The sequence below is a fragment of the Barbus barbus genome, assembly GCF_936440315.1.
Source record: "Barbus barbus genome assembly, chromosome: 23".
In the NCBI taxonomy this organism is placed as follows: domain Eukaryota; kingdom Metazoa; phylum Chordata; class Actinopteri; order Cypriniformes; family Cyprinidae; genus Barbus; species Barbus barbus.
Genome location: NC_136751.1, coordinates 22606755 through 22633778, shown reverse-complemented (window position 1 = coordinate 22633778; position 27024 = coordinate 22606755). Strand labels below are relative to the sequence as shown.

General features: G+C 34.7%; 1 protein-coding gene across 9 annotated transcripts; it reads right to left on the bottom strand.

The window, feature by feature from the left end:
* Positions 1–88: 88 nt before the first annotated feature.
* LOC306843236 (liprin-beta-1-like) lies at positions 89–27024 on the bottom strand. 9 transcript variants are annotated; one of them, XM_079374578.1, is made up of 29 exons: positions 26902–27014; positions 20073–20148; positions 19203–19408; positions 18444–18530; positions 17842–17955; positions 17502–17633; positions 15759–15851; positions 15492–15584; positions 14459–14576; positions 13307–13351; positions 12567–12628; positions 12393–12477; positions 11174–11313; positions 9744–9844; positions 9254–9313; positions 9012–9072; positions 8342–8374; positions 7685–7856; positions 6330–6471; positions 5391–5522; positions 5022–5172; positions 4788–4899; positions 4583–4671; positions 3718–3840; positions 3506–3631; positions 2741–2929; positions 2481–2648; positions 1725–1790; positions 93–1635 (listed from the first exon to the last, which is right to left on the bottom strand). In XM_079374578.1, the coding sequence occupies exons 2-29, from the start codon at positions 20134–20136 to the stop codon at positions 1549–1551; spliced, it is 3051 nt and encodes a 1016-aa protein (XP_079230704.1). In that variant the 5' UTR covers positions 20137–20148; positions 26902–27014; the 3' UTR covers positions 93–1548. The 9 variants fall into 9 exon arrangements, with proteins under 9 accessions (XP_079230708.1, XP_079230705.1, XP_079230711.1 ...); XM_079374581.1 differs by lacking the exon at positions 15492–15584 and having other exon boundaries at positions 26902–27024; XM_079374582.1 differs by lacking the exons at positions 8342–8374; positions 15492–15584 and having other exon boundaries at positions 89–1635; positions 26902–27024.

Genomic DNA, 27024 nt, shown 5'->3' with positions numbered 1-27024 from the left:
ATAAGGGATTTGGCTCTGTGAGCTCTTATGCGCCCCCTACTGGAAGCCCCCAGAAAACAGTCAACAAATGACATGAAGGACAAGGACTCAATCATTTCATCAGTTTATTTCTAAACAATGAAAGCAAAGACTGGGCATAATGTATAACTTAAGTCAAAATCTAACAATGAAAGCATGTAAGCGACTTAATTTATAATTGCCAGTAAAAAATAAAGAAAAAAAAACACCGATCTAGACAATGTCCAAGAGGTGGCGCTATTGATTCATTTATGTACTGTCCCATACCATGACACAAAAAAGTCTCCCACTAAATTTTAAATTAAAGTTTTTTTCTATTTCTTTTGTATTACAGTGGTGGCAAAGCCACAGCTGTACTGTGGAAAATGTCACTATGATAACTACAGCATTTATTTTGGCAGCAATATGTTACTCTTTGTAAAATGGTTATTTTGAAAATTTATGCAAGGACGTGCATTCACAAACTTTATTCTTTTAAGAATTTCTGCTCTGAGAAGTGACAAGTCAAACTAATTGACATGAGTACAAGAAACAATCAAACCTGCATGCTTTCAGTATTTTATTCACCTTTAAAAATGAGTAAAAGTCAACAACAAATACATGTAACTCTGAAATGGTTATGAGTGGCACTATATTTTCAATATATTTTTCAGCTGTTTACAATTTTGTGGACATGCCAGTATTGCATTAAAAATTCAAGCTACATGATAGCATTTCCATAAACGAGAACATTATTGCTATCCTTTAAAGTATTGCAGCAGAAGAAAAATAATTCACAATCATTAAAGTGACAATATTTTGCTAATATTTTATCCAAATGAGGCTTAAATAACATGCAATCCTTTACAAACCAGATGAAAAATATATTGTACAGAGTTCTGCATGCAAATGCACAAAGCATTTGCAGTATCAATGCATGTATTAGCTTGATAAACCAAAATGTACAGGACAAAATACAAAAAAAAAAAAAACTCAAACATTTAAGACTGCACCTGAATCGATCATTCAAAAATAATTGATGATTATTGCTAATTTAATTATTGGCAGTGTACAACTTTATCAACAATTTAATGAAATATACCTTTGATTTTACCTGAAAGTGTCCTTGTGCTCTTCTGCCACCATAATAACGGCACAAACTGAAAATCTGTCACAGATTTAGGCAGGCAGATGAAAAAGAAAGCATACTGTATCTCTCCAATGACCAGCAAATTACAGTAGGACTGCTATTTATTTTAGTTAGAAATCATATCACATCGATCCAGAAGAAACAAAAACGACCAATAACAATATTTAAAAAAAAAACCACAGGGCAAACATTCTTCCATCTGCCTTTATGAGACATTAATTATTTAACAAAATGTTCTTAAAAGGCAATTGAAATACATTAAAATGGTGTTTGGATGAGTTGACACGTGGTTCTGATTGATATATTTGGCATTCAGATAGAGGTGTGTGTGTGGAGGTGTTGGCACAGTCACTTCTGATTAAAGCAGCAGCACTAGGGGCGAGAGTGTCCCTGCGGTGCCCTCACACGTTGGAGTCATCATCCTTCACACTGGCATTGGGGAACGACGTGGAGATCTCCTTGAAGAACTCGTCCTCCTTCAGCATACTCTGAGCACAAAACGCAGGACACACAATTTAGGTGCAAGTACACTATATAAATCAACACAAGTGAGATCAGATGTGCAGCTGCTTGTTACCGTCAAGTTGTTGATGCCCTCGGAGAAAGCGCCAATCTGCCTCACTGTCCCTTCAGAGTCCTCCATCTAGGGATTGCAAAGAACAAAATCATACAAGTGTTAATGATTAATCGATGACTGATTCATTGTTTTTAAGGTTATTGACAATTGAATAATCAACTGAACATTTGGAATAATTAAGATTAAGATATTGAAATGTTTTAAAAAAAGTCTCTAATGCTCATCTAGGCTGTATTTATATTATTAAAAATACAACAAATACAGTGATATTGCAAAATATTACTATTTTAAAATGTAATTTATTCCTGTGATGGCAAATCTGATTTTTCAGTTGCCATTACTCTGGTATTTAGTGTCACATGATCCTTCAGAAATCAAAATTATTCTGCCATAACATGAATAATTAAAATTACATTTTAAAATGTATTACAATAAAAAAAGAAAATCTTTTAAATTGTAATTTATTTCACAATGTTACTGTTTTTACTGTATTTCTGATCAAATAAATGCTTTTGTGAGCATAAAGACACTGCTTACAAAAACATTAGAAATGAATCAAAATAAGTAAATATTTAGTAAATATTAATAATTTTGGTAATTATTGATCATTTAAAAATTAAACTGATACAAAAACGTAAATGCATTAAATTCAGTTAACAAACTTAAGGTGAAAATACAAATAATTTATATAAATAAATATACAAATAATAAATGTATTAAATATTTATTTAGGCACCAGAAAACTTCTATCACTACCTGGTCGAATCGGTCTAGGTCATCATCATAGATCTGGAGCTCCATGCCTCTGTAGCCTTTCTGGAAGCTGCGTCCTTTGGGCATTTCCACATCCATGGGACAGACATACTCTTCATTGTCCTCTTGTTTCTTCTTCCTACCAAAGCCTCCAAACACCAACTTCTGCGGCTAAATTTGATACAGACAGCGTTTGAATTCCAAAATGATTGAATCACATGCAAGCTGTGCAGTAGATGGTCTGGAGGTGTTCTGTAAGATACCTTGACTTTAGCTGTGGCGGTGAGTAAGGTGTAGTCTGGGTTCTCTAGACACTCCTGCTTGAGTTGCTGGGCCTCAGAACCCACCAGCAGGTTGAAGTGAGTGGCCAGATGCCTCCGCAGCAGAGTCTTGTTTGGGGGAATATTTAGCAGCAGAGCCATCGTCTCCACATTAAAGCGAGGTTCCAGCACCTAAAATCATGAACAAAACGATGCTCATTTGATAAGAAAAAAATTGCACTTTTGCAGATGCTTTTACCTCATCTTTATTTTTATTAGAGCAACTTGGGGTTAACTGCTGTAATAAAGGTCCCGATACACTTTACATTTACATTTATGCATTTCACAGATGCTTTTATCCAAAGTGACTTATCCAATGACCTTGCTAGCATCCCGCTCTACTATTTGATACTTTTTCTTTAAATTATTTTCTGTCTTTTTTTAAACATTTTTTTTATTTTAACACTTACTTTTTTGAATATTTATTTATGCATTCATTAATTTATTAATTTACCTATGTATTTATTTCCTTGTTTATTATAAATAAATGTAACATGACTTGAAATACCGAAATATCGAGCTGGTGCAAATATATCCACATCGCTATGATCTGATGATTTTTTAATTGCCGTTTTCTCACCGCTGTAATTTTTATTGTGTTTATTTTGTTATTTAGAGGAAAGCATGCAGCACATACTTTTTGGTTTCCAGTGCAAATCTTTAACCATTCCAACAAATAACCTAAACTAGTACAAAGCTGTTTCTCACCATCAGTCCTCCATGTACTCCACTGCCCCTCAGGTTGGGTGCGTATTCAGCCAGATCGACAGACCGCAGCCACTCCATCACACGGTGGTTGGTCCATTGAGAGATCTCAGCAGGACTTATGTTGTTCTGAAATAATAATGAACATACGGATTGCTAGTCTAAGTACAAAAATAACAGGACAGCACAGATTAGAGTTTGGTATCTCTTCCTACCTCATCTGAAGGTCTTCGCCGCAGACAGTTGGGGTCGTAGTTGTTGAGCCGGAGCACCTGGATGGCTCTCTTAATACTGAGGTGATGAAGAACACTGCCCACTTTCAGAGATAATAGGTCATGCTGTTCAGCAGGGACAGAAGAGAGTGGACTTCAACTACTTGTTTCTAATTACAATATCATTCAAGGGTTTGAGGTCATTATTAAAAAAAAAAAAAAATTATATATATATACACACACACATATACATATACATATATATATATATATATATATATATATATATATATTCAGTAAGAATATAAAAGTGACATTGTTACAAAATATTTATATTTTAAATAAATGCTGTTCACTTGAACTTTCTAATTTGAAAAGAATCCTGAAAAAAATGCATCACAGTTTCCACAGAAATATTAGTTTTCAACATTGATAAAAATAAGTTAATGTTTCTTGAACATCAAATAAGCAGTTTAGAATTCTTAAGAATCATGTGACACTGAAGACTGGAGTGATGACTGCAATTCAGATTTGCCATCACAAAAAAAAATTTTTTTTTTATTAAAGTAGGAAACAGTTACCTTTTTTATTTTTTATTATTCAGTGGCAGAAACGGGCTTCCATAGGAAACACATATGTTAATATAATAATATGTATAATAATATTTCACAATATTAATGTTTTTACTCTTTTTAATCAAACAAATGCAGTTTTCTTTCAAAAACATAAAAAAAATTACCGACCCAAAGTAGAAAGCTAGTAAATATAAATGAAAGTTATCGTGCAAAAAGTTAAACTAGCATTCAATATGTCCAAAAAACGTTCATTTATATGTCAAAATGTGATATTGTCTGGGAAAAAGACTAACCACAGTCATGTAGTGAAGCATCCGTCCATCCACACGTCCATCGTCAAACTGAGTCTTGTACTGCGGGAGGCCAATATCATCAAGCCACCCTAGAACAGAAGGAAAGGGGTAAGAAAAACCATTTAATCAGTTACATTCAGCCTTAATTTCATCAGAATTTAACAACAAATCTGAAACTGTGGATGAATAAACATCCATTCCTTACTTGTCACCCAGTGGTAGTCTAGTTTGCCTTTGTTGTCATCTTCCTCTGAGCCCAACGCCTGCAGGGCTAGCTGGAGTTTCCTCCTGTGTAGAGGGCGTTTTATTCCCAACTCCTGTATACAGAGAGCAGAGCAGTCCTTAAACATGAATTTCAGATGGAAAACTGATTATTTCCAGGCTTAAATGTGGTGTCAGACATTTGCTTTCATCCTGATTCTGAGAAATAAGAGCTCACTCTTTCTAGATCCTGCTGGGATGCCTGCAGGAGCGTCTGGCCGGAGGCGACCCACTGCCTTGCCAAACTCACGTACAACCCCAGTCCCTGCTCCTGCATCCAATCACACACCTGCTCCCGGGACCAGCGTGCAAACGGAGCGTCCAGCTCACTGGAAAACACAAACAAGCAGATCTTAGTAGGTACAAAGACAGTGACTGCTGGAGATATTTGTCATTTGACCATTTACCACAAAAATGTCACTCTGACAACATCATAAATGAGATTTTACTGAGGAACTGAAACTCTGCATCAATAAGTTACATGTAAGTCTGTCACCAGGGTGTTTCCCAACAGTAGACTCTCTCCTGTGTCACTGTGATTACAGACCTGCTGGTGTTCTGCAGGTCACGTGACCAGCCCAGCCTGGGCCCAGCTGTGGCTCTGACTCCACCCCGTTTAAACTCGCTCTCTGATAGGTTATCATCCAGGTTGAATGTGGTTGATTGACTTCTTTTGAGCCTTTAAAGAAGAAAGAGAAAGTAAGAGAAAGTCATCAGTTAATTTTTATCATATTCAACTCAAATTGAGGTGGATCAAATAAGCTGATAAAAGAATCAATACTGCATACTTTAAATGACTGACAAATTCATCCACATTTATCTCAATAAATATATAAAAAAAAAAATAGAGAGAGAGAGAGAGTGAGAGAGAGAGAGAGAGACAGACAGACAGACAGATAGATTAGATGGATGGATAGATAGACAGATAGACAGACACACAAACAGAGACAGGCAGACAGACAGACAGATTTATATGAAGTAAATCAGAACATTAATAATCATTATTTGTAATATAATACTTTTATAATTTTTAGAATAATATAACTTTTTATATTTTGTACAAATTAAATGAAATTACAATAATATATTCTTAAATTTTTATAGTGTTATTTTATACAATTATAGTATTTAATATTTTGAATTAACTTTTAATTTTTTATAGTCTTTTATTTTGTTTTCAGTTTTAGTACTTTTGTTTGTTTTTGTCATTTACATTTATTTTAGTTTTTCTTTTCCGCTTCAATTTATATCTCAGATTTAATAATTGTAGTACTTGTTCAACTTATTTTATTTCAGTTAATTACCGCAACATTTATGGTTTTTAGTTTTTTTTATCAAATATTTGTTTTATTTAATCTTTTTTCAATTAATAAAATCTTAATAATTTTAGGTTTAGTAAACAATAACACTGCCAGCATATGAAATATGCTAGATAAGGATAGATCTCCAATGTCCAAAATATCCTGCAGCTATGTTTTAGACTTACTTTCCAAAGAGTGCTTTGATTCCTTTTGACTTTTTCTTGCCCTCCGGAGAAATGGGGAGAGTGTGTGTGCTGTCACTGTCAGCTGACCTCTGTGGCATGCCTGCCAGATCCAGATGGTCAGTGCCGTCCCTCTCTGTCTCAGCTGTGCAAACAAACACATACACAAGAAAAGAAAAAGTCCTGTTGTCACCACAGCAAACTACATTACCCACAATACCATGGTCAGTCAAGCATCAAATAAACTAAAGATTATGGGAAGGAAGAAAAAATAAGGCAGTCGTTCAGTTAAAGGGCAGAGCAGTAAAAATGTCATAACAGGAAGTTTCAAAGAAATAAAGCCCAAAAATGACAGCGTCTTCCTTGAACTACTGGAATCAGCATCATGAGGCAAGATTGCAGATGACTTCTCGTCTGGACTGAAGAACAACTGGATTGGGTTTATTTTAGGAGTGGAATCATGGAACGAAGTCACATGCTGACATGCAAGTTAACACAATGGAAGTAATAACATCTCTGTTATTGAATGGTACTAAATCCAGCCTGAACGTATGGTAGTTTGGATGTGAGGGGAACATACAGAGCTGTGAGAATGTGGTCAGAATGCTTAAATCCTGGGTAATGTGGTCACAAAATAACATGTGATGAGGACAGAATCTCTATATACTTTATGATTACCACATGAGCTCCATGTTTAAACACATCTATTTAGTCTATTATTTTGACAAGAGGGCTTCAAAACACCCATAATTGCCATTACTTCATTTAATATCATCTCCTGCTATGAAGAAAATAAATGAAAATAAACCAACTTTAGGCCTAGATTTCTTACATTCGAAATACAGACCTTTTTTGAATCAAGCCTGAAGCTAAAATAAACAATGCGTTCCTTCCCACAATATGTTATAAATCACGATCATTTGGGTTTTCAAAATCAGTCAAATACTTGTTGCGTGTTTTGACTTTAAATTTGCTTAATATACTGACTTTGAGAAATAGCAGAGAGTCTGTTTGAAACAGTACAACATGGCCAGAGAACCAAATGATTATGAGTGGAAATGCATCAAGTTGAGGGATTTTTTCTTGAAGGAAAGAAAGAAATGAAGACACATCCAGGTTCTTCTTTGTCCTTCCTCAGAGAAGCCATATGGCAGGTCTAGCTTGTAAATGGGTATCTGTACTGAATTCAGGCACTCTTGACTCATCATCAACTTTTTAATGTAAAAAAAAAAGTTGCCCAAACATTTTGGACTTCTTTTTTTTTTTTTTTTTTTAGTAATTTTAGCTTATTTTAATCACAGTGAAACTGTAATCGACCATGGGCATATTGATCTCTAGAAGTAAGATAGAAATCGTACCCAAATTAGGGGCACTAGCAGTCCTCTTTCCTGCCTTGATCTTGAAGAATCCCCGTCCAAAGGAAGATCTCATTTTCCTGGTACCGAAGCTGTCATCCTCAGCAGTACGAGAAGAGCTTGGGGATTTGGGTGGTAGAGTTGTGATCTTGTTGAACTCATCAAATGCTTTGCTCTAAAAGTGCAGAAATAAAACATTTCAGAATGTATATAATATAAAAAAGCATAAATGTTGCACAAAATGTTGGTACTGTTCACAAACTATTACAAATCATTTTTATTCAGTGAAATAAAGCTGAAAATGTTATTTATATATATATATACAGTATACTGTATATACAGTATACTGTATATATATATAATTAGATGAAAAACATCAACTTAAAAAGCTAATTGGATGTAAATTAAAACTGCTGCTTTGGTTGAAGTACTAAAATTATTACAACTAAAACTGACAAATAAATTGAAGGTAAACAGAAATCTACTATAAATGACAAACATACAATTTCAACAACTTTAAACAAAATTAAATTAAAATAAAAATTATAAATATATTAATTATAATATATTTATCATTATAAAGTACAATTAATAATAATAATAATAATGTTAATAGTTATTATTTAAGAGAAATACACTTAAATGCGGAGAAAAAAATACCTCTGCTGGCCTCTGATCTACTGTTAATGGCTTCTGGAATTAAAAATGGATCAATAGACATTTTTTAACTCACTGTCAATCCCTTTAAATATTCAATAACTTGTCTAACCCTAATAAAAACCTTAAAATAAATACACTTTTACTCAAGTTAAAGGGTTAGTTCACTCAAAAATGACGACCCCCATAGACAGCAACTCAACTGCAATGTTCCCAGGTCCAGAAACGTAGCAAGGACATCGGTAAAATGGTCCATGTGACATCAGGGGTTCATCAGCTATGAGAATACTTCTTGTATTCTCAACACAAAAATAATGGCTTCATTCAACAATTCTTCTCCTCCTCATCCCGTCTGCAGTGGTGTGCTGCCATTGTGGAGAGTATTACAACGTCATACATGTAAACAACGCATGTTCGTATTATGTAATGCGTTGTTTACATGAACCAGATGCAAGTGCATGCGTCGTGACACTCTCCAGGCAACACTGCAGTTGTGTTGCTGTCTATGGAGGATCAGAGAGCTCTCGGATTTCATCAAAAATATCTTAATTTGTGTTCTGAAGATGAACAAAGGTCTTACGGGTTTGGAACGACATGAGGTTGAGTAATTAATGACAGAATTTTCATTTTTGGGTGAACTATCACTTTATTTCTGGATTGAGCTGAAATTCACCTTTTCACTGGCTCTTCCATCAAGGCAGCCCTGGCTTTCTGATTTTGTGTCCTCTGAAGCTCTAAAACATGAAAATATATTATTACCATCACTCTTTTCAACGTACAGATGTTCATAACCACTATGTAAAGGTGTCCGATATACACTTTGATTCACAATAGTGGCATTTCAGGTTACCCAAAACCTGGCAAATCAAAGTGCGCCGTTTTTGTAACCAAACTCCACCTGACACACATACTCACTCGGGACTCTCATCTAATGGGGTCTCCAGTGATTGAGTTGGCTCCTGACACTCTTTCTCACTACAAGGGACAAACACACAAGCATTGGGATGCAGAGGTGGTGGCAAAGCATGATGGGTAAGCAGTGGGGTGTATAGACAGACATGCACTGATGTGCTAACGGTGAGAAAATGATACTTTAAACACCATAGAATGATGGGATAGCATGAATAGGGTGATGTGGTCACGAACTCTGATATAGAAAATAGGCATTTCAAAGGCTAGAAAGGATGGAAAGAGGATACTAACATAAAACACAAGAAAGGAAAAGACTCTGAGGATGGGATGGTTGGAAGCTGTAACATAGGTGGGATGCTTCGAGACATAAACCTACAGCCCCAACTGTGATATAAAAGAATGTTTGCTTATCCAGATTTTTTCAGATGAAGATCCTGCATGAAAAAACAACCTCAGCAGACAAAAAGGTGTGGTATAATGTACTGAAGTGTACCTTGATGACTGCATTTGTTCCAGGAGTGAATCACTGTCTGCTTTGTCTGGGGATGAGACTGTGAGCGATGGCACTTGGAGTGTACTGACAAATGTAGTCGCCTACAGATGAGGAGAACATGAAAAGGTAAATTCCCACCAGTGTATTCTCTACACAAGCATTTTTCAAAAGGCAGACCCCTGGAGGTCCATCTCAAACAACCTTTCCAGCATACAAATACATTATTTAATATAATATAATGCAATATATCCTTTTTATTAGTTTTTTTATAAAGCATATTTGAAAACAACCACAGGTTGACCATAGTGCTGTACTGTACTGTACCGTACCATTAAGGGCATTAAAAAACAAGTACATTAATATAGACTGAAAAATAGAAAGAGAAGCTGCACAATTTTTTATGATAACTCTGTACATTTTCCACTCATTATATGATTTTTTTGTAATTCTTTGTAGTCTCCATGATGTTTCTCATTACTGTAATACAGTAAAAAATACAGTATTTCTTTTTACATCAGCATGCATACCTTTCACAATACATAAATAATTTACAATTTAAATAATTCAGATTTGTTTTATATTACATGTAGTGTTGTTAATGCTTACAAACTATTAAAAATAATTTTCGGTCAGTGAAATAAAGAAATAAAATGTAGAAATAAAACATTTGAGAAACTTCACATAACCTTATGTATGTAATATAAAAAGCATAAATGCTGCACAAAATGTTACTGTTCACAAACTATTAAAAATTAGTCATTTTCATTCAATGAAACAAAGTTGAAATAAAATAGAATAAAACATAAATATTAGATGAAAAACTGCTGCTTTGTTTGAAGTACTAAAATTACTAAAACGGACCTAAATAAACTGAAGCTAAACAGAAACGTTTAAAAATCTAATAAAAATGACAGAAACATACAATTTCTCCAACTTAAACTACAATAAAAATAAAAACATAAAAAACTACTATAACAGTACATAAATAATTCACTCATAATTCAATCATTCACTCAGTTTTGGAAGTCCTTGGTTCAAAAAGTTCTACTGCATACATCATATTCCAAGGATCCATCACCTCTGAACAGTAATATCTGAAGACATTCAGTCACTCCCTGACAAGTGATTCTCTGCGTCTTGGATAGTCTATGACAGTATGAGCCACAGTTTGACATGTTGTGTTCTGCAAGTGTTCAATTTTGCCTTTAGCTTGAAAAAACACCATCAACACAACTTTGCTGAACTGTCAATCAACCGGTGTTGCTCTAAATTAAGAGTAATTCTAGGTTGCAGTGCAGTGATTTTAGATTATGCATGCCAAAACAAAATATAGTTCTTTAACAAGGATGCAAACTAACCACAAACAATGAATGGTGTAACCTCGAGGGAAATATTATATGAATTTTGTTGGTCTGAAAAGAAAATTGTACCTCATTTTGACCCCTTACAGCAACTTCCTCTGTGTAAGAGAGAAGAGACTTCTCCGTGTCCATGGAAACAGAGAGGGCGGTGGACATGGAGAGGGAGCTGTCGCTATTGCTCCCATCACTGTCTCCTTCTTTGACCTTATCTGATGAGAAAGACATGAGAGGAGGGAGATTTGATCATTAGCTCGGAAAACGCCACACAGCAAATACAGCCTGTCACTTATCAGCAGCAAATTACAGGATTTAACTAATTGGGTGAACCTCTAGAAACCACATCCAGGTCACATTTCACCCCAAAATCAATATATATTAAATATAATATAATCATTTATTAAGAATGTATTTTATGATAAAGAAGTACATTTACCTCTCATATTCTGATCCCCCCCCCCTGTCATTTTTTTGCATTTTTACATCAACATATACGCCTTCCACGATATATAGTTTACAATTTAAATTATGCCTTTTTTTATATTACAGGTAGTGTTGTTACTGTTCACTAAAATTATTAAGATCATTTTCATTCATTAAAATAAATAAAAAATGCAAATATTAGATGAAAATTTCTGCTTAACCAAACTTAAAAAGATTAAATGAAGGTTAGAAATGTTGTCTGACCAATTGGGAAAATATTAGGGGAGGAGTTTTATTTTTCATTCATTATGCTGTACCTAGGAAAAATACCTAAAACAGTTCTAGACAGTAACAAATATTTATTAAAAATACTTTTAGCAAGCAGTTGGAAAGCCATTACATGTAAATGGTTTCAGATTGACCCTCCAACAAGGGACCAGTGGTTGGGAATTGTAAATGAAATATACTGCATGGAGAGACTTACATTTACTGTTAAGACTTAACTTGGAAAAGTATTGGGATAAATGGATTGTGTACACATACAAAGTCTTGACTTTGTAACACCCATGATGACCTATTTGTTCCTTGTTCTCAATAAAAACAAAAAAATGTTGCCTGACAACTAACTGAAATAAAATGAGTTTCAGTTGAAGCACTAAAATTACTAAAACTGAAACAAAATTAAATAAGAAATCATAAAATTACAAAACAAGCTCTTAAAATTAATAAAACAAACTAAAATGAAAAACTATTTCAAAATAGTAATTAATACAATAATAGTATATAAATAATACTAAAATTACACTGATTACAGGAAAGACAAACACATTTTATTGACATCACTTTTTAGTAAAATAAAACAAATCACCTTTTCTCCCTTGTGCTGACATGACCATCTCTTGTACTTTCTTGTAACGCATGAGTGACTGTCGCAACTCTTCAATCTTGTGATCCTACACAAGCATCATTAACAGCATTAAATGTCAAGTTCCTTTATGATTTTCAAAAGTAATGGGAAAGGAAACTTATGACTTAAAACTACCTTCTCCTCATTTGCCGCCATCAACGACTCCATTGCTTTCTTCATCTTCTGTACTTCCATATCTGCAAAGCACAGGCTTAGTAAACTAAAGACCATTTTATAAACACTAAAGGGCAAAGAAACATTAGGCCTCAGGCCTGATATTTAGCATGACATAAACTGTAGACATGTCGAGCTGAAATGTAACAGTGACCTTCTGTGACAAATGTACACAATGGAAGCGAGGAGGAGCTTGTTGGGATTAAACGTGAGTGTATGCAGCCACAGATAAGAGTGGACGTCCAGCCTGTGAGGTCATGAGGAGTGTGAACATGGGTTACGGGATATGCAATGCAATATAATGGAGGGAAGAGGGGAAGTGTGGCGAAGAAACTAGCTTTGGGGAACAGGAGGCGTTACATTACAAGGTGACAGGCAAGACAAACAGACAATAATGCAAATGTGACATGCCAGATGGCGACCACAATCAGACTTTTGTCAGGGCTACAACATAAGAACGGATTGTTATTCATTACTTCTTTCCCTTTCCTATACCTAATATCTTGTATTTTTACATCCATTAACTTCCTATACGACTGTAATTTGCAATGCTCTGTGTCGTAAAAAAGCAAGCTTCATGAGTACCATGCCCAAACATGCAGGCACAGGAAGCAGAAGACTAAGAGGACAAAAAATAGTACAAAGATTAAAAAACTGAAAAAGGGATGTATGTGTAGAAGTTAGACATGGAGTCCCCTTACGTTTCTCTTTGAGCCTCTTTTTTAATGTTTCCTCAGTATGGAAAACTGTTTAAGACAGAGTAATGATATTAAACGTCTTCTGTTATTGAATGTGTTGGACCAATAAAGCGCTATCAGTAAAATGATACATATAAAAGACACAAAAACAACAGGGGAATAAAAAAAAAACATTAATTAATTTAAAAAAGAAAATAACCTATAATAAATAAATAAACCAAACAAAAGTAAACAACAAGAAAAAACAATAGTAAAAAATCTAAATAAGCAATCAATAAAATAAAACAATTGAAAAACTAACATAAATAAAAACAAATAAACACGAACAAAAAACTAAATAACAAGAGAAAACTATGTAAAAACATCTAATCAAAACAAACAAAAACAAATCAAAAACTAAAATGAAAACCAAATCAAAATAAACAAAACCAAACAAGAACAACAACAAACAAACAACAAAACAAGAAAAACAATGTAAAAAAATCAATACAAACAAACCATACCAAACAAATATAAATATATAAAAAACAAGTAAAAAACCAAAAGAAATAAAAAAAATATTTTTTAAATAAAATAAATTTAATAAATTTTAGAAAAGAAAATACCTATAATATTAATTAATAAACCAAATCAAAATAGACATCAAGGAAAAACAATGGTAAAAAAACTAATATAAATAAAAAACAAATAAAAACAAAATAAAAGAAAATGTAAAACAAAGCAAAAACTAAAATAAAAACAAAACAAAAACAACAACAACAAAAAAAAAACACAAAAATAACAAGGAAAACAACGTAAAGAAATCAATACAAACAAACCATACCAAACTAATTAATATATATATATATATATATATATAAAAAACACAAGTAAAAAACACGAAAGAAACATGTAGAAAGTACAACAAATATCAAAAGTAAAATAAAGCAAATAACTAAAATAAACAAAAATACAAAATAAAAAAAATAGCACAAATTAATTCATACAATAACAACTGATTAAGCTTGATCTACTCCAGATTTTATTTTAAATGAGTCACTACAGCATCAGAGATACAGCATAATGACAAGACAAAACTTGACCCCTGTAGGGCATGCTGGGACAGGCAATACTGCAATTACTAAGTGTGAAGAACAGCAACTATGCATGACCCACCTCTCTCTGTACTGTCTAGGCCTGCAGGCGTTGGGGATCTGGACCCCGTTTCATCCTGCAGCCTCCTCAGATCACCATCTCTGCTATCCAGCTGCCTTCTCAACGTAACCAGCTCCTCCTGAACATTAAATACACATCTCACAAGTCTGATCCAAAGTTTGGATGACCACTGAAGTTAACAAGTTAACCCAGCAATACCAAACCATGCAGTAAATAATTACTATCAGAGATATCAGTACATGGCACATTCGAAATAAAAGTTTTTCAGTATCTGAAAAATTATGTTTTGTTTTTATTGTCCAAGCATGCAGTTATTGGATTATCTCACAAATACCAAAATCTTTAATTAATCAATTATATATGTTTCTACCACTAATCAAGATCAGATTCAAGAACTACATTCAAGTGTTCAATGCACTGCCAGGGTGGGTGAGAAGTTTATAACGCCAAAAAAACCTATTGTAACAATCATGCAAGCCTCACACTGAGCTTTTTGAAGCATGTGGCTTAACATTATGCTACAGTAGGAAGTAGTGACAGAAATAGCGTCTCCTGCATTATAAAACAGTCTGAAATTTAGCCCTCTCAGCTTAAACATCACATAGAGCCTCACACTAAAGCATACTTGTGGTTAATTAAACATGCTGAGATCACATACTGGTGCCACTGCTTACAGAGGAGGGCAGATTTAATGAGCAGCTTTCAAATCATGATGAGAACTTTGTCTGTGCAAAATGGTGCAAAATGGAAGGCTATGGAGCTCTGTCAAACTGAGATAGTAAAAGGTTTGATTCTGTAGTGACATGGGAGAATAGGCTCATTAAAAGTGGCCCAAGAATGTATTTGCAAGAATGTAATTACTCTAAAGCAACACTGAATGTCAGTGCATTGTTAATAAACTATTAAATGTGGCCACTATATAATGTTTAAACTTTAAACTGAAGCCTTCATTAAAAGTGCCAAAAAGCAAAGTTACACAAAGTTACACTTTGGATCACAACCACAAGCAGCAACCACCCTGAGGTATGCCGACCTTAAGCGCCTGGATTTTTTGTTCCTTCCTCTGTTTCTCATACTGCATCTGGCCCATTTTGAGTTTCAGGCTAGAAAGTTTGGCCATTAGCGACTAGAGGCAGAGACGTTAGCCAAGGAGGAAAAGGAAAATAGACACTTAAAGATAACAAGAAAGATGACAGGTTATGTTAGAGAGACAAAAGAAGAAGATAATCCCCTATGCAAGCTTAAAGATGGTAACATCAATTGTTCTTTTCACTTGTAAGAAACCAGCGTTGAAACTCACCTTAGTGGATTTCAATTTCTTTTCATACTGTAACCGTTCACTCTCCATCTCAGAAATACGATATCTCAGTTCATTAATCTCCAAAATCAAACCCTAAAAAGAAAAAAATGGATTTAAAAGGCAAGCGATCAACTCTGATGATAAGAAATGTCATAAATACTTAAGCATCAACTCAGCATATAATGATTTCTGAAGGATCATGTGACACTGACAACTGGAGTAATGACTACTGAAAATTCAGGTTTGGCATCACAGGAAAAAAATACATTTTAAAATATATTCAAATAGAAAAGAGTTATTTTAAATTGCAATAATATCGCAAAATTACTGTTTTATTGTATTTTTGATCAAATAAATACAGCCTTGGTGAACATAAGAGATACTTCTATACTTCTTTTAAAAAAATCTTACCGGCCACAAAATTTTAAAAAGTAGTGTACATTGAGTATTTCAGGCTACAGTAGATCTGATAGTTCTTCAAAATCTAAAATGACATATTATAGTCTTAGTCTTAACAGGATGAAAAGAGGATATTTTGGGAAACAAACTGGACTCTTGCCGAGACAGTAAATTATGTGGCAGCAAAATAACAGGAAACAGCAGAAATAATTGATATCTTTGAAGAATGTGTTGACCAACCTAGACCAAACACACTTACCAATTTAGTGCACAGTTTAAACAATAAATATTTGTATATGTGTTCTATAATACTCTACGAAGAATGAAAAGCACAATCACAAAGAAAGGCCTGAAATGGAACGTTTGTCAACAACGAGACAAAACCCCTTTTTCTGTGGCCGACTGTAAACACACAGGTGCAGAGACTGGTTCATCTCCATGAACCTAATCCAAAACCTAATCCATTTTTAAATGTTGTTTGACTCAAAAATACGTGTTACAGTGATAACAGTATTTCCCAAGCCTAAATAAAACATGTTATGGACAAGGACTGAAAGCAACCCTGGACAATAAGGCCAGCTGCTCTGGAGTTCATAAGATAATAGTCTGTTTACACCTAGTCTCAAGTTGCTAGACTTTTAACAAAAAACATAAAAAACGGTACAGTTTGCATTTGGGCCAAGAAACGCCTACTTTGACACAAAGTGTATTTGTGAACTGGCCAAACATGGTTTAGGGCAGACTTATCTGAAATAGTTGAAACCACTGATGTGGAAAACCATTGCAATGGATTCCAACACCCTCTCGTTGAGGACCCTTCCTACTCACATTCATCCACAGCGGGGCATAGTCCTTAGTGGTAATGACTACTTTCTATAGAGAAAAGTGTCCACCCAAACCATTTTCTGGAGAGGAAATGGTATCTGCTAAAGGCTGTTTTTGCATTTGCCATTTTGCCCAGACAGCAAACAAAGCAGAGAATAGTTAAAAGCCCAACATTCCAGTGGACTGGAACAGACTTCTGCACCACAACATGACGTGATTGGTCGATGTCCACGCGCTAACAGATCGCATTGTTGAATGCACGTCTTTCTGCTTCAGGCTTGTACAGAAACAAAAGGTTGGCTATACTGCAGAATCACGAATCTAAACAAACATTCAAGTCATTTTCCAGCAAACTGCAATAAGTTAAAGTGGTCAAAACAAAAGAGCTCTGTGCGCCAATGGCAGAATCCCAAATTAACCAATGACTAGCATTACAATTAAAGCACAGCCACTGACATTTTCAAATAAAGACATCCTTACACAATTATTTCCCTCATGCATGTATTCATGTTTTTTTACCTCACTATCTCCAAATCTGTCATCAAAATCAAGTCTCTCTTTCTCCATTGCTGTTAACTTCAGTTTCAAGTTGGAAACCTCTGCCATAAGCTCCAGCTTCTGAGTCTCAAGGGCTGATCTGCACAGGAGTTCCTAGGAACAAGAGTTCACAATTGGAGCATGAACAAAAGAAAATCGGTCATATGAATTAAAATTTGATGGGCTTCTGCTTGTAATTGTACAGTATAGTGAAGACATGATAGGAAACTAAGTGCTGAAAAAAATCTCTAATGTGCAAAATACACATCTACCCAACCACCAGACCATGTCTCCAATAGACAAGGAACATCTTAACACCCACCTGTTGTAACATTTCTTCAGTGGCATTTAGTTTCTCACGGTGTTCATCAAGGCACAGGTCTAGGTCCCTTATCTTTTCTCCCTGCGCCTCCACTTGATCCGTCAAAACACTCACCTGCAAAGAATGATGATTATATTTTATTCAGCAAGTATGCATTAAATTGATCGAAAGTGACAGTAAATACATTTGTGTTTTTAAAATAATTTATATTACAAATAAAAAAAAATAAAAAATAAAATGCTGTTCTTTTTAACTTTTCTTTACCAAAGAATGCTGAAAAAAAATGTATCAGGGTTTCTACAAAAATATGATCAATGTTGAAAATATTCAACATTGATAATAAGAAATGTTTCTTGAGGAGTAAATTAGTGTATTAGAAGGATTTCTGAAGCCTCATGTGACACTGAAGAATAATGGAATGGCTGCTGAAAAATTCAGCTGTCATCATAGGAAAAAATATTCAGAAAAAGAAATCAATTATCTTAAATTGTAATAATATTTTACAATATTACTGTTTTTATGAGCGTATAAATTCAGCCTTGGTGAGCACAAGAGACAGCTTTCAAAAACATTACAAAATCTATTTATGTATACAAAGTTACCTGAAGCACAAGGGATTCTTTATCACTTTCAAGACGATTAAGTCTGTCCTGGTAAACATCACCAGTGATTGAAATGTGTCCATTTGACTGTCCAAAAAAACACAGAAAAATAATTTATTATAAAAGACTTCTGGAATCCAACACAATATGGCTTGAAAGTTATTTTTATGCTTTTAAAAGCAAGTAATACTGAGAAAAACGGGGTCACTTGAGATTCAGGGTTTTCATGCACCATTTATTGTGCCAAAAACGTTAACACTGGGTGAACGAACATAATAATCCATGTAAACTGACTAAATATGGTACTGTGTGTTGACTTTCCCTTGGCAGTTGTTCAATCTATCTCAAGACACAAAAGAATAATGTTTCTTGGATCTGCTGTAACTAATTTTTTGATGCAATGATAAAACTAAATTGCACTGCATACTTAATTATGAACTACTGCACATGATGCTATAATACTTCAATTAATCATTTATAACATTGAACCCTATTACATCAGAATGAAAATCGTGAGCATTAGCCTAGCAATACCATCGAAAATACTTCCAACAGACACAAACAACACACAACTTGCTTTTTTACAACATCATTGAAAATAGACTACGGGCTAATGGGAAAATAAGACTTCCTATAAATAAAGGATGCATAAATAACTATGTACTTCCTTACAACATGGCAACACATAGTATGTTAGCTCATGTTCACATCTACAGTATACACATTGAATTCCAGGCTTCTGGAATGTGGTGTATGTACCAGGTGTCCATGCAGCCACTCCACCAGACTGTCTGCAGTACAGTCTGGGATCTGACAACGCAAGCTCTCTCTCTCCTCAGCGTCCATGAGCTCGAGAACACCCCTGAGGTCCTCCAGTAAGTTCAGGGCTCGCAAGCTGCTCATGAAGGGCGATGTTGGGGACTGACAATCAAAGATGCCATTGGAGTAGTCCAGAGCCTTGGAGCCTGAGCGTAATAAATAAAAGCAGTGAATGGGGAGTTGATCATACATTATTCAGACAATATTATGCGCAAGAAAATTGGTGGAGCTACAAGTTATACATTAAATGCGCATGAGAGTCAATCAATACAAGAATAAGAAAATCTTTTACAGTAAAGCACAATGTATGGCATTTCTGAATTAAGGAATCGTTATAAAAAACACAATTATCATGTACTGTTTGTGGCATAAAAGACAGTATGACCTTATAATAAAGCATGCTGTGGGCAAATGCCCACTCAAGTTCTGAAGTCAGAACCAGGGCAGAGGAAATGCTAAAACCTCAGGAAATCATGTGATCTGACTCCAACTCGATTCCAACTTGAAATGTCAGCCTTATAATAAGCCAGTGATAAATTACTTCATATACCAGACCATTTGGTCAACGTGCTAATATCAGTCCAATCTTACTCTCTTTAAACCTCAGTAAGGTTTCATGAAATGAGTCTGTGACATTTTCACTGCAGAAGATTTCCATTGTGGATAGAATGAACAAATTTACCAATGTGAAGTTAATTATTTTGTCAGGTTTAAATGTGGAGGGACCATTGAATTTGGAGTAGAAGGTATTAAATCACTTTTGGTATGGTTAATGGAATTGCTGAAAAGCCTAAATGAGTACAATTTTACCTGCTATAATACCATCCATTTGCTCCAAGGCTGCTGCCAACATGTCACTGGCATCAGACATCATCTTGTTCAAGCTCTGTTTATCCAGAATAAAGAGGAAATAACAAAATAAATATTACAGTGAACAGCACAAAATGCATTTAGGCAATCTCTAAACACATTACTTGAAACCTTTTGATGGATTAGGCACTGAGTAAGTCAAGACTACAAAACTGAATAAAGAAATAAATGCCATTGTGCTGCATGTTTGATATATGACTAATGTTATTCAGGAAAGTATTACACAGACACCAAAAATTTGTTTAGAATTCAACCAAATCTAGAGCCAGATCAGAAAAACATATACAGAGGCCGAATAGACAGAAAAATGTATTTATAATGTAAAAATGTAAAATTATTTATATACTATTATCGTATTCATTATATACATTTTAAATTAGGTTTTAATTATATATTTTCAGTTTTCAATTTTATTTCAGTATAATCAGTGTAAGTTGTAGTTTTGTTATGCGCTTTTGTAATTTTTATTCTTTCTATTAATATCTAGCTTTATTTTAATTTCAGCTTTAAGTTTTAAGAATTGTATTACTTCAACCTAAACTTATTTATTTCAGTTTTCTGCCACGGCAACATTTCTAATTCTAATTCTGTTTAATTTATCAAGTTAACGATAGCAACACTGATGTGAGCACAGAAACTACAGTGCATGAAAGTATATTTCTCAATCCTTCCCATTGATCCCATTGAGCAGAGCACATCCTTTGGGTGAAAGGTTGGTTGGTTTTCAGCTCTCTACTGTTCCCTGGGTAACGCAGTCAAGCTCCAACCATTAGCCACAGATTTTAAAGAATAACTGAGCCATTTATTTCAATTATTGGCACAGTGCTTGTGCTGCTGCTGGGGACACTGGGTACTTTGTTGGGGGACTAGCGGGGACACATTGTTAGGCCCTTTTGGCTCGTGGCCCGAGAACACAGCGGTGGCATTCTCTCTGTTTTAATCCTCAAAACAAGGAGGTGAAGAGACACCCTGTCATGTTCTGATATCCCATGCACCAGTGTTGATAAATTTATCTGCCATAATGCACAAATACAATAGGCCAAAGGTTAACTTACACATCCGAAAGAAGGGAAAGTGTGCTATGCTAAGTGGGAGTTTAGTTTTTCTGCATAGAATTGGCTTGTGATCTAAGTCAGATGAGCTATTTAACCATTTGGAGTTATTCAAAGACATATGTGAAGCATAAAAATCACAAAGCATCACTCTGAAATGATGTGTTGTGGTAAAGAATGAACCTACAGGCTGTATACAGTGACTTAGCAGTTAATAATCCTTTAAAACAGGTAAACACAAATTTTGTGTAAGAAGCACGCAGGGATTATCAGAGCAACTTAGTTTGACAGCAAGCCTTTTTAAGGGTCTTGTACTATAAAAAATCCCCTTATCGTCTAATAAACAGCTCTGTACAGAGTGTACAAGCAAGTTCACACATTTCATTTGCAACATTTACACTGGCCATGATCTCACTGCACCAAAGTGCTAAATGTGGTCAGAGGTGGGTAGTCATTTTTGGAAAATGCACTTTTAAGAGTAGAATTAAAGGTGGGTATTTTTACTTTAAATCAAGTACATTTCTAACGAAAAAAAAGTACTTTTACTTCATTACAATGGTGACGTTCCTCTTGTAACTTAATTTGTTTCACAATATATGTTAAGAAATGTGTAGTTTATTCCAAGTGCGCTGTCTCTGTTTTCTGGGGCATTAGCGATGACCCATTCACAACTGAATCACTCAAGAGTCCATTCACTTCAGAGACTTGTTGGCAAACAAGCTGGCAAAATAGTCTAAATAGGTTTGTGAATCAGTTTGAATTATTTATTCACTTTCCTGCATGCACTGAATCATCTATTTCTCACTCTTAATGGCTGAGTATTACATTTAAGGACACGGAAAATGTAAAGAGTGTTGGATGAAGTGGCCACGAACCAGTTCTGCAAATGCATCCTATTGTTTGGCATCGATGAAGATGTTTATTAGTTGAACAGCTGTGTGTGCTGTCTGTGAATGATTCCACAGGTATACATTTGATTTGATCTCAGATAACATATTTTACAACCAAACAGATCATTATGCTATAAGTAGATCCGTCAGTGTGCATTTGATTTGTTGTGTTCAGATGTTCTTTCCTCTCTGTCAGTGGTCCCTTCAGATGCATTCAAGCACAAAACTCTGCTGGTTTACTTTTTGATATTGTCTAATAATCTTAATGTAGCTGTAGCTGTATTATTATAAAAAAAAATGACATGAAATGATAATGGGGCTACAGATGAAATGCCAGGAACAGTGCTTGTCTCTTCTGAGTTTGTTGCAATCTAATTATACTTTAATATAATCACTTAATAATCTAATATTAAATAATAATGTTATTGTATTATAGATACACACACACACACAGTACTTCATTCTGTAACCGAAATGCCACTTACTCACTTTAGATCAATTTAATGCATCATTCCTGAATGAAATATTAATTCAAAATATATACAATATTCAAAGACAGTTTAGCACAAAAGTTTGCTATCCAGTCACTAGACATTACATAAGGCCACTGTGAGTTATAAAAGGGGACTGACTCCACGTATTTGTATGCACAGGCTGATTTGAGAGTCACATCTGTTAATAAGTAAATAAGTTTGTCAATACCAAACACTGGCAGTGTGAATGTATCCAGTTTGTTAGAAGAAAAGTAGATCAAACACTTTCAATAATTGCTGTGAAATCAAGGTCAGAGTAAACTAATGCCTTCACTAGTGTGAAAGGTTTAGTTTTTAAAATATCAATTCTTTGATACAGAGCTATTATGGAACTTTTCAATCTGATCTTTTAACTATATATAAATAACAAATCAAAACCTTGTCTGGAGACTCCTGTTATGTCTATAAAAGCTGTGCTACACAAACATCACACCAGTCACATGATCACACAGCACGCTTTGGTGCATTTTTTCCTGCATGTTTCTAAACGGTTCTGTCAATCAACATTAATATCACTATTTAGAGCAAATAAAGCAACAAACAAGAACTCATTGGAGTTTCTCTCTTTGACTGGAAAGCCTTTTATTATGAGCTAACAACCACTCAAGCTAAGCTCAGGATGCTTTGCCTTGCAGATTTTTGCATGGCTGGAATTTCCTCTCATGGCGGGAACATGGTGGCTTCCAGCCTGTAAAAAGCGATAACGCGTTCTTTATGAAGCTCATATTTCCTCTCTGAATCGTGTGAAGTTGAACAGAGAAATCAAGACTTAACTCAACTCGGTTCAGATCTATCAACATCAAAACGGTTTATGCACATGCAAAAACATCATGCTGTCAAACATCAAAAAGTTACAGCAGAAGTATTTTTCTAAAACCAGACAAAGGAAAATCTTGAAGTAAGCTATGTGTTTCAACAATCCTTGGAACAAATCTCACGAGAAAACATGCCAATAATGACATTAAGTGGGAAGAAACTGAATGCGAGACATGAAGCCTGTCCTTTGTGTGGAAATATTTTCCTGGACTCAAAAGAACACCAGCCTGTAGGTGCAACTGTCAAAAAGAAACAGTCAACTCTGTTTTTTGAATATAAATAAATATTATTATTTGTACTGTTCCCTGAAAAGGGCTCAAGATGGCATTAAATAAAAGGTTATGAATATGAGCAGAGAATGGGAAAAACCCCTAATGGCCTCTCAAACCCATCAGACAGGCACCTAAGGGCACAATGTGTATGAACTTTATCCACTCCACACTCTGTTTGAGCCGTATTAGCCACTATCCCTCTCTGAACCGCTCTGACTGACTGACAGAAAAACCTCTGCTGGCACATGCTGGGGAAAAATAGCAGCCTTCGGGTTATTCATCTCAACAGAAATAAAAGCATTTATGGCAGGCCAGCCGTGTAGGCCAGCAAATTCACCTCAAGTCAAGCTAAAGCATGCATAGAAGCATGCTGGAGAGTCATGGGAAAGACATTTTTAATGGCCCTGTAAGCACATGTTCATCTGATAAATAAATATGTATGCCAAGCTTTCTAGGAAATGCTGATGTAATATTTGTCATCAACACTGAAAAAACAATGGGTGTTAACCAATAAATGGCCAAAAGTAAAATTCTACATTATTTTTGCTAAATTAATTTATTTTTAATTTAAAAAAAAACACTACAAATTAAAAACAATTGTTTCAAATGTAAATTTAATTTTAAGTATCAAAACATTATAACGTACAATATTAAAAATGGATATTAATTTAGTGCTTTGATAAAGATTACATTTATCAGTGTAAGTCTTATTACATTATTAGTGTTTTTAAAGATTAAATTGAGTGAAATATGATAAAGGTAATTAAAATAGGTTAAATGAACGTCATGCACAAGTATTCAATATCAATAAATTGGAAAAAAAAGGTATAGCATTGGCAGAAAACTCGTGCATCCCTAGTACTACCTAAATGCAGCCTTGGTGAGCATAAGAGGCATTTTCCAAAAACATCACAACATCTGATGACCACAAATGTAAGAACAGTAGTGTACATCATACACCAATTCATAAAACACATGCTATTATCATTGTACATGTTCAGCACAAAAAAACTTTGTATTGACATGTTATATCCTTTTTTTCTTCGATTTTAATGTTTTTATCAGATTGATTGTGCCAGTAGGTTTTATACACCGATAAATGCTATGCCTGGTTTCATGTGGATGAAAAAAAGCAGTCAGATGTGATTGCAGCGTTTGAGCCAAGCGTAGAGTTATAAAAGATGTTTGGGTCTCGTACAAGCACTAGAAGAACACAGATGTGCGCAAGCCTTCAGTCCAGCCTGTGCACGTGGGAGGAGGACAGCCTCTGCTTACAACAGGCTCCTTTTCTTACACATGCCAGAAATAGAAAGAGAATGGAACATTATTTAGTTATTTTTTTACTTAACTCCACTCTTACATATTTGTGGCTATATTGGGGCGTCACTAAGCAGAGTTTTATACATAAGCAGCCAATGAAACACCACTGCTGACTATTCTCACACTCAAAACTTCTGAAGGGACACCCATCTGACACTGATCTGAAATATCCTGTCACTATACTAAGCCAAGGCGTCGTCGTAGAATATGATGCACCGTACTTCACATAACCACATGGAACAGAGAAGGGATGCCTGCATGTTTTCAGGGGTGTTTCATATGCTATCTATAGCTAACTGTACAAAGAAAAACATTCCACACTGCTTAGGTTAATGTACACTTGCAAATATAAGTGGATAAAGGAGAAACATGTGTTTTAGCCCTTCCAGATGGTAATAAGAGTGTTGTTACACAACAAATAAAGATGGCTGATGAAACCTGCAGGCCTACTTTGGGCTGCAAACACAAGATTTAAACAGCAAATGATGCTCTTTGAAGTCTTTCAATAGAGGCAGTTACTGTAAACATCACACCATTTACACAATATCACAGATATGTGACTGAAATGGACTTAAATTACAAGAACGGTTAAAAAGCCTCAAACTAAACTGAACTAGTTGAACAGGTACAAAGAAACAGCATGTAACCCAGAATTAAATGTGAAATTTTGAAGTAGAAAAACTGAAATAGTATTTTCTTGTAAATTACACTTATTTATTTTATTTACAACTTCGAAAACCATTTTTTTACAGTGTAAACCTGGGTTAATTGTCTCACACTTTACTACAATATTATTTTGGGGAGGAAGTTTATTTTTAAAGTCAGTTTCTGTATAGACACATACCTTAAAATTCTGGCTACAAAAATAAACTGCTTTATTGCCAGGAAAAAGCTAAATCTGAAAAAAATATTTTGTGACAGGCAGCTAATGGCATGTTGTAACATGCTTTTCAGCTAATTATAACACTAAAATAATTTAAAAAGACCTAACAATTCATGAAACAGCAAATGTAAAAAATTACATACAAAAACTAATTACTACTTGTTGAGAATAAAGTTCAACCTTTCTTTACATAATTTTAGCTATTACAAATTAGGATATTAGTGGGGATTTTTGGAGATGGATTCACAAACGTAATCTCAAAGCTTGTAACAACATAAAAACCACACAATTGTCACTTGATTCAAAACCATACTGATATTAAGCCTTTTTGACCAACTTCCAGTGACAACTTACCCCTGTCTTCCTACGCACATCCAAAAACATACACGCTGCAGCACACTACACACTACAAAAATCATTTAAATACAGGGGTAAGTCACTCCAAACATACTTCTGTAGATTGTACAGCTAAAAAGTAACAATTATGTTCTGTAAGCTGTCTCAGTCCAGATCACGGGTGAGGATGCAGTCTATCAAACTCGTGTAAAAGCAGCTCATGTGTGAATCACTTCTTCACAAACACAACTGTGCCTCAAATACCTAGTTCTGCTCTTCAAATCACACCTTATGTTTTCATTTCTTTTTAAATAGTTGAAAATATACCTTGTGTTTTGTTTTAAGTATTGCACAATACCTACAAACATCACTTTGTCGATCCGGGCTTCTACACATGTAAGTTACATGAATGCTATCTGTAATCAATCCCTTAGGCTATGAAAATATTACTACGTGTGAAGAGATGACAATATAATAAACTACGCACAAAACTAACTTTTTTTATACTTCTGTCATCTACTTTTAACAAATATTTATATTTTTTACACAATTACAAGAAAGTTTCCCACTCAAGCATTAGTTTAGGAAGTCAAGTAAATTCACAAAGAACTAGTATATATATATATCAGTTACTCCGACAACAAGAATGCTGTGATTAGCTACTTACCGAATCTGGACCGCCGTCTAAAGTATGAAAATATAAATCCGTGGACTCTTTTCTAGAGTTTTAATGCGAGTTCTGCTCTTTCCGTAGTTGGTGTTCCCACCTCTCCAGCGCCATGTCGACAAT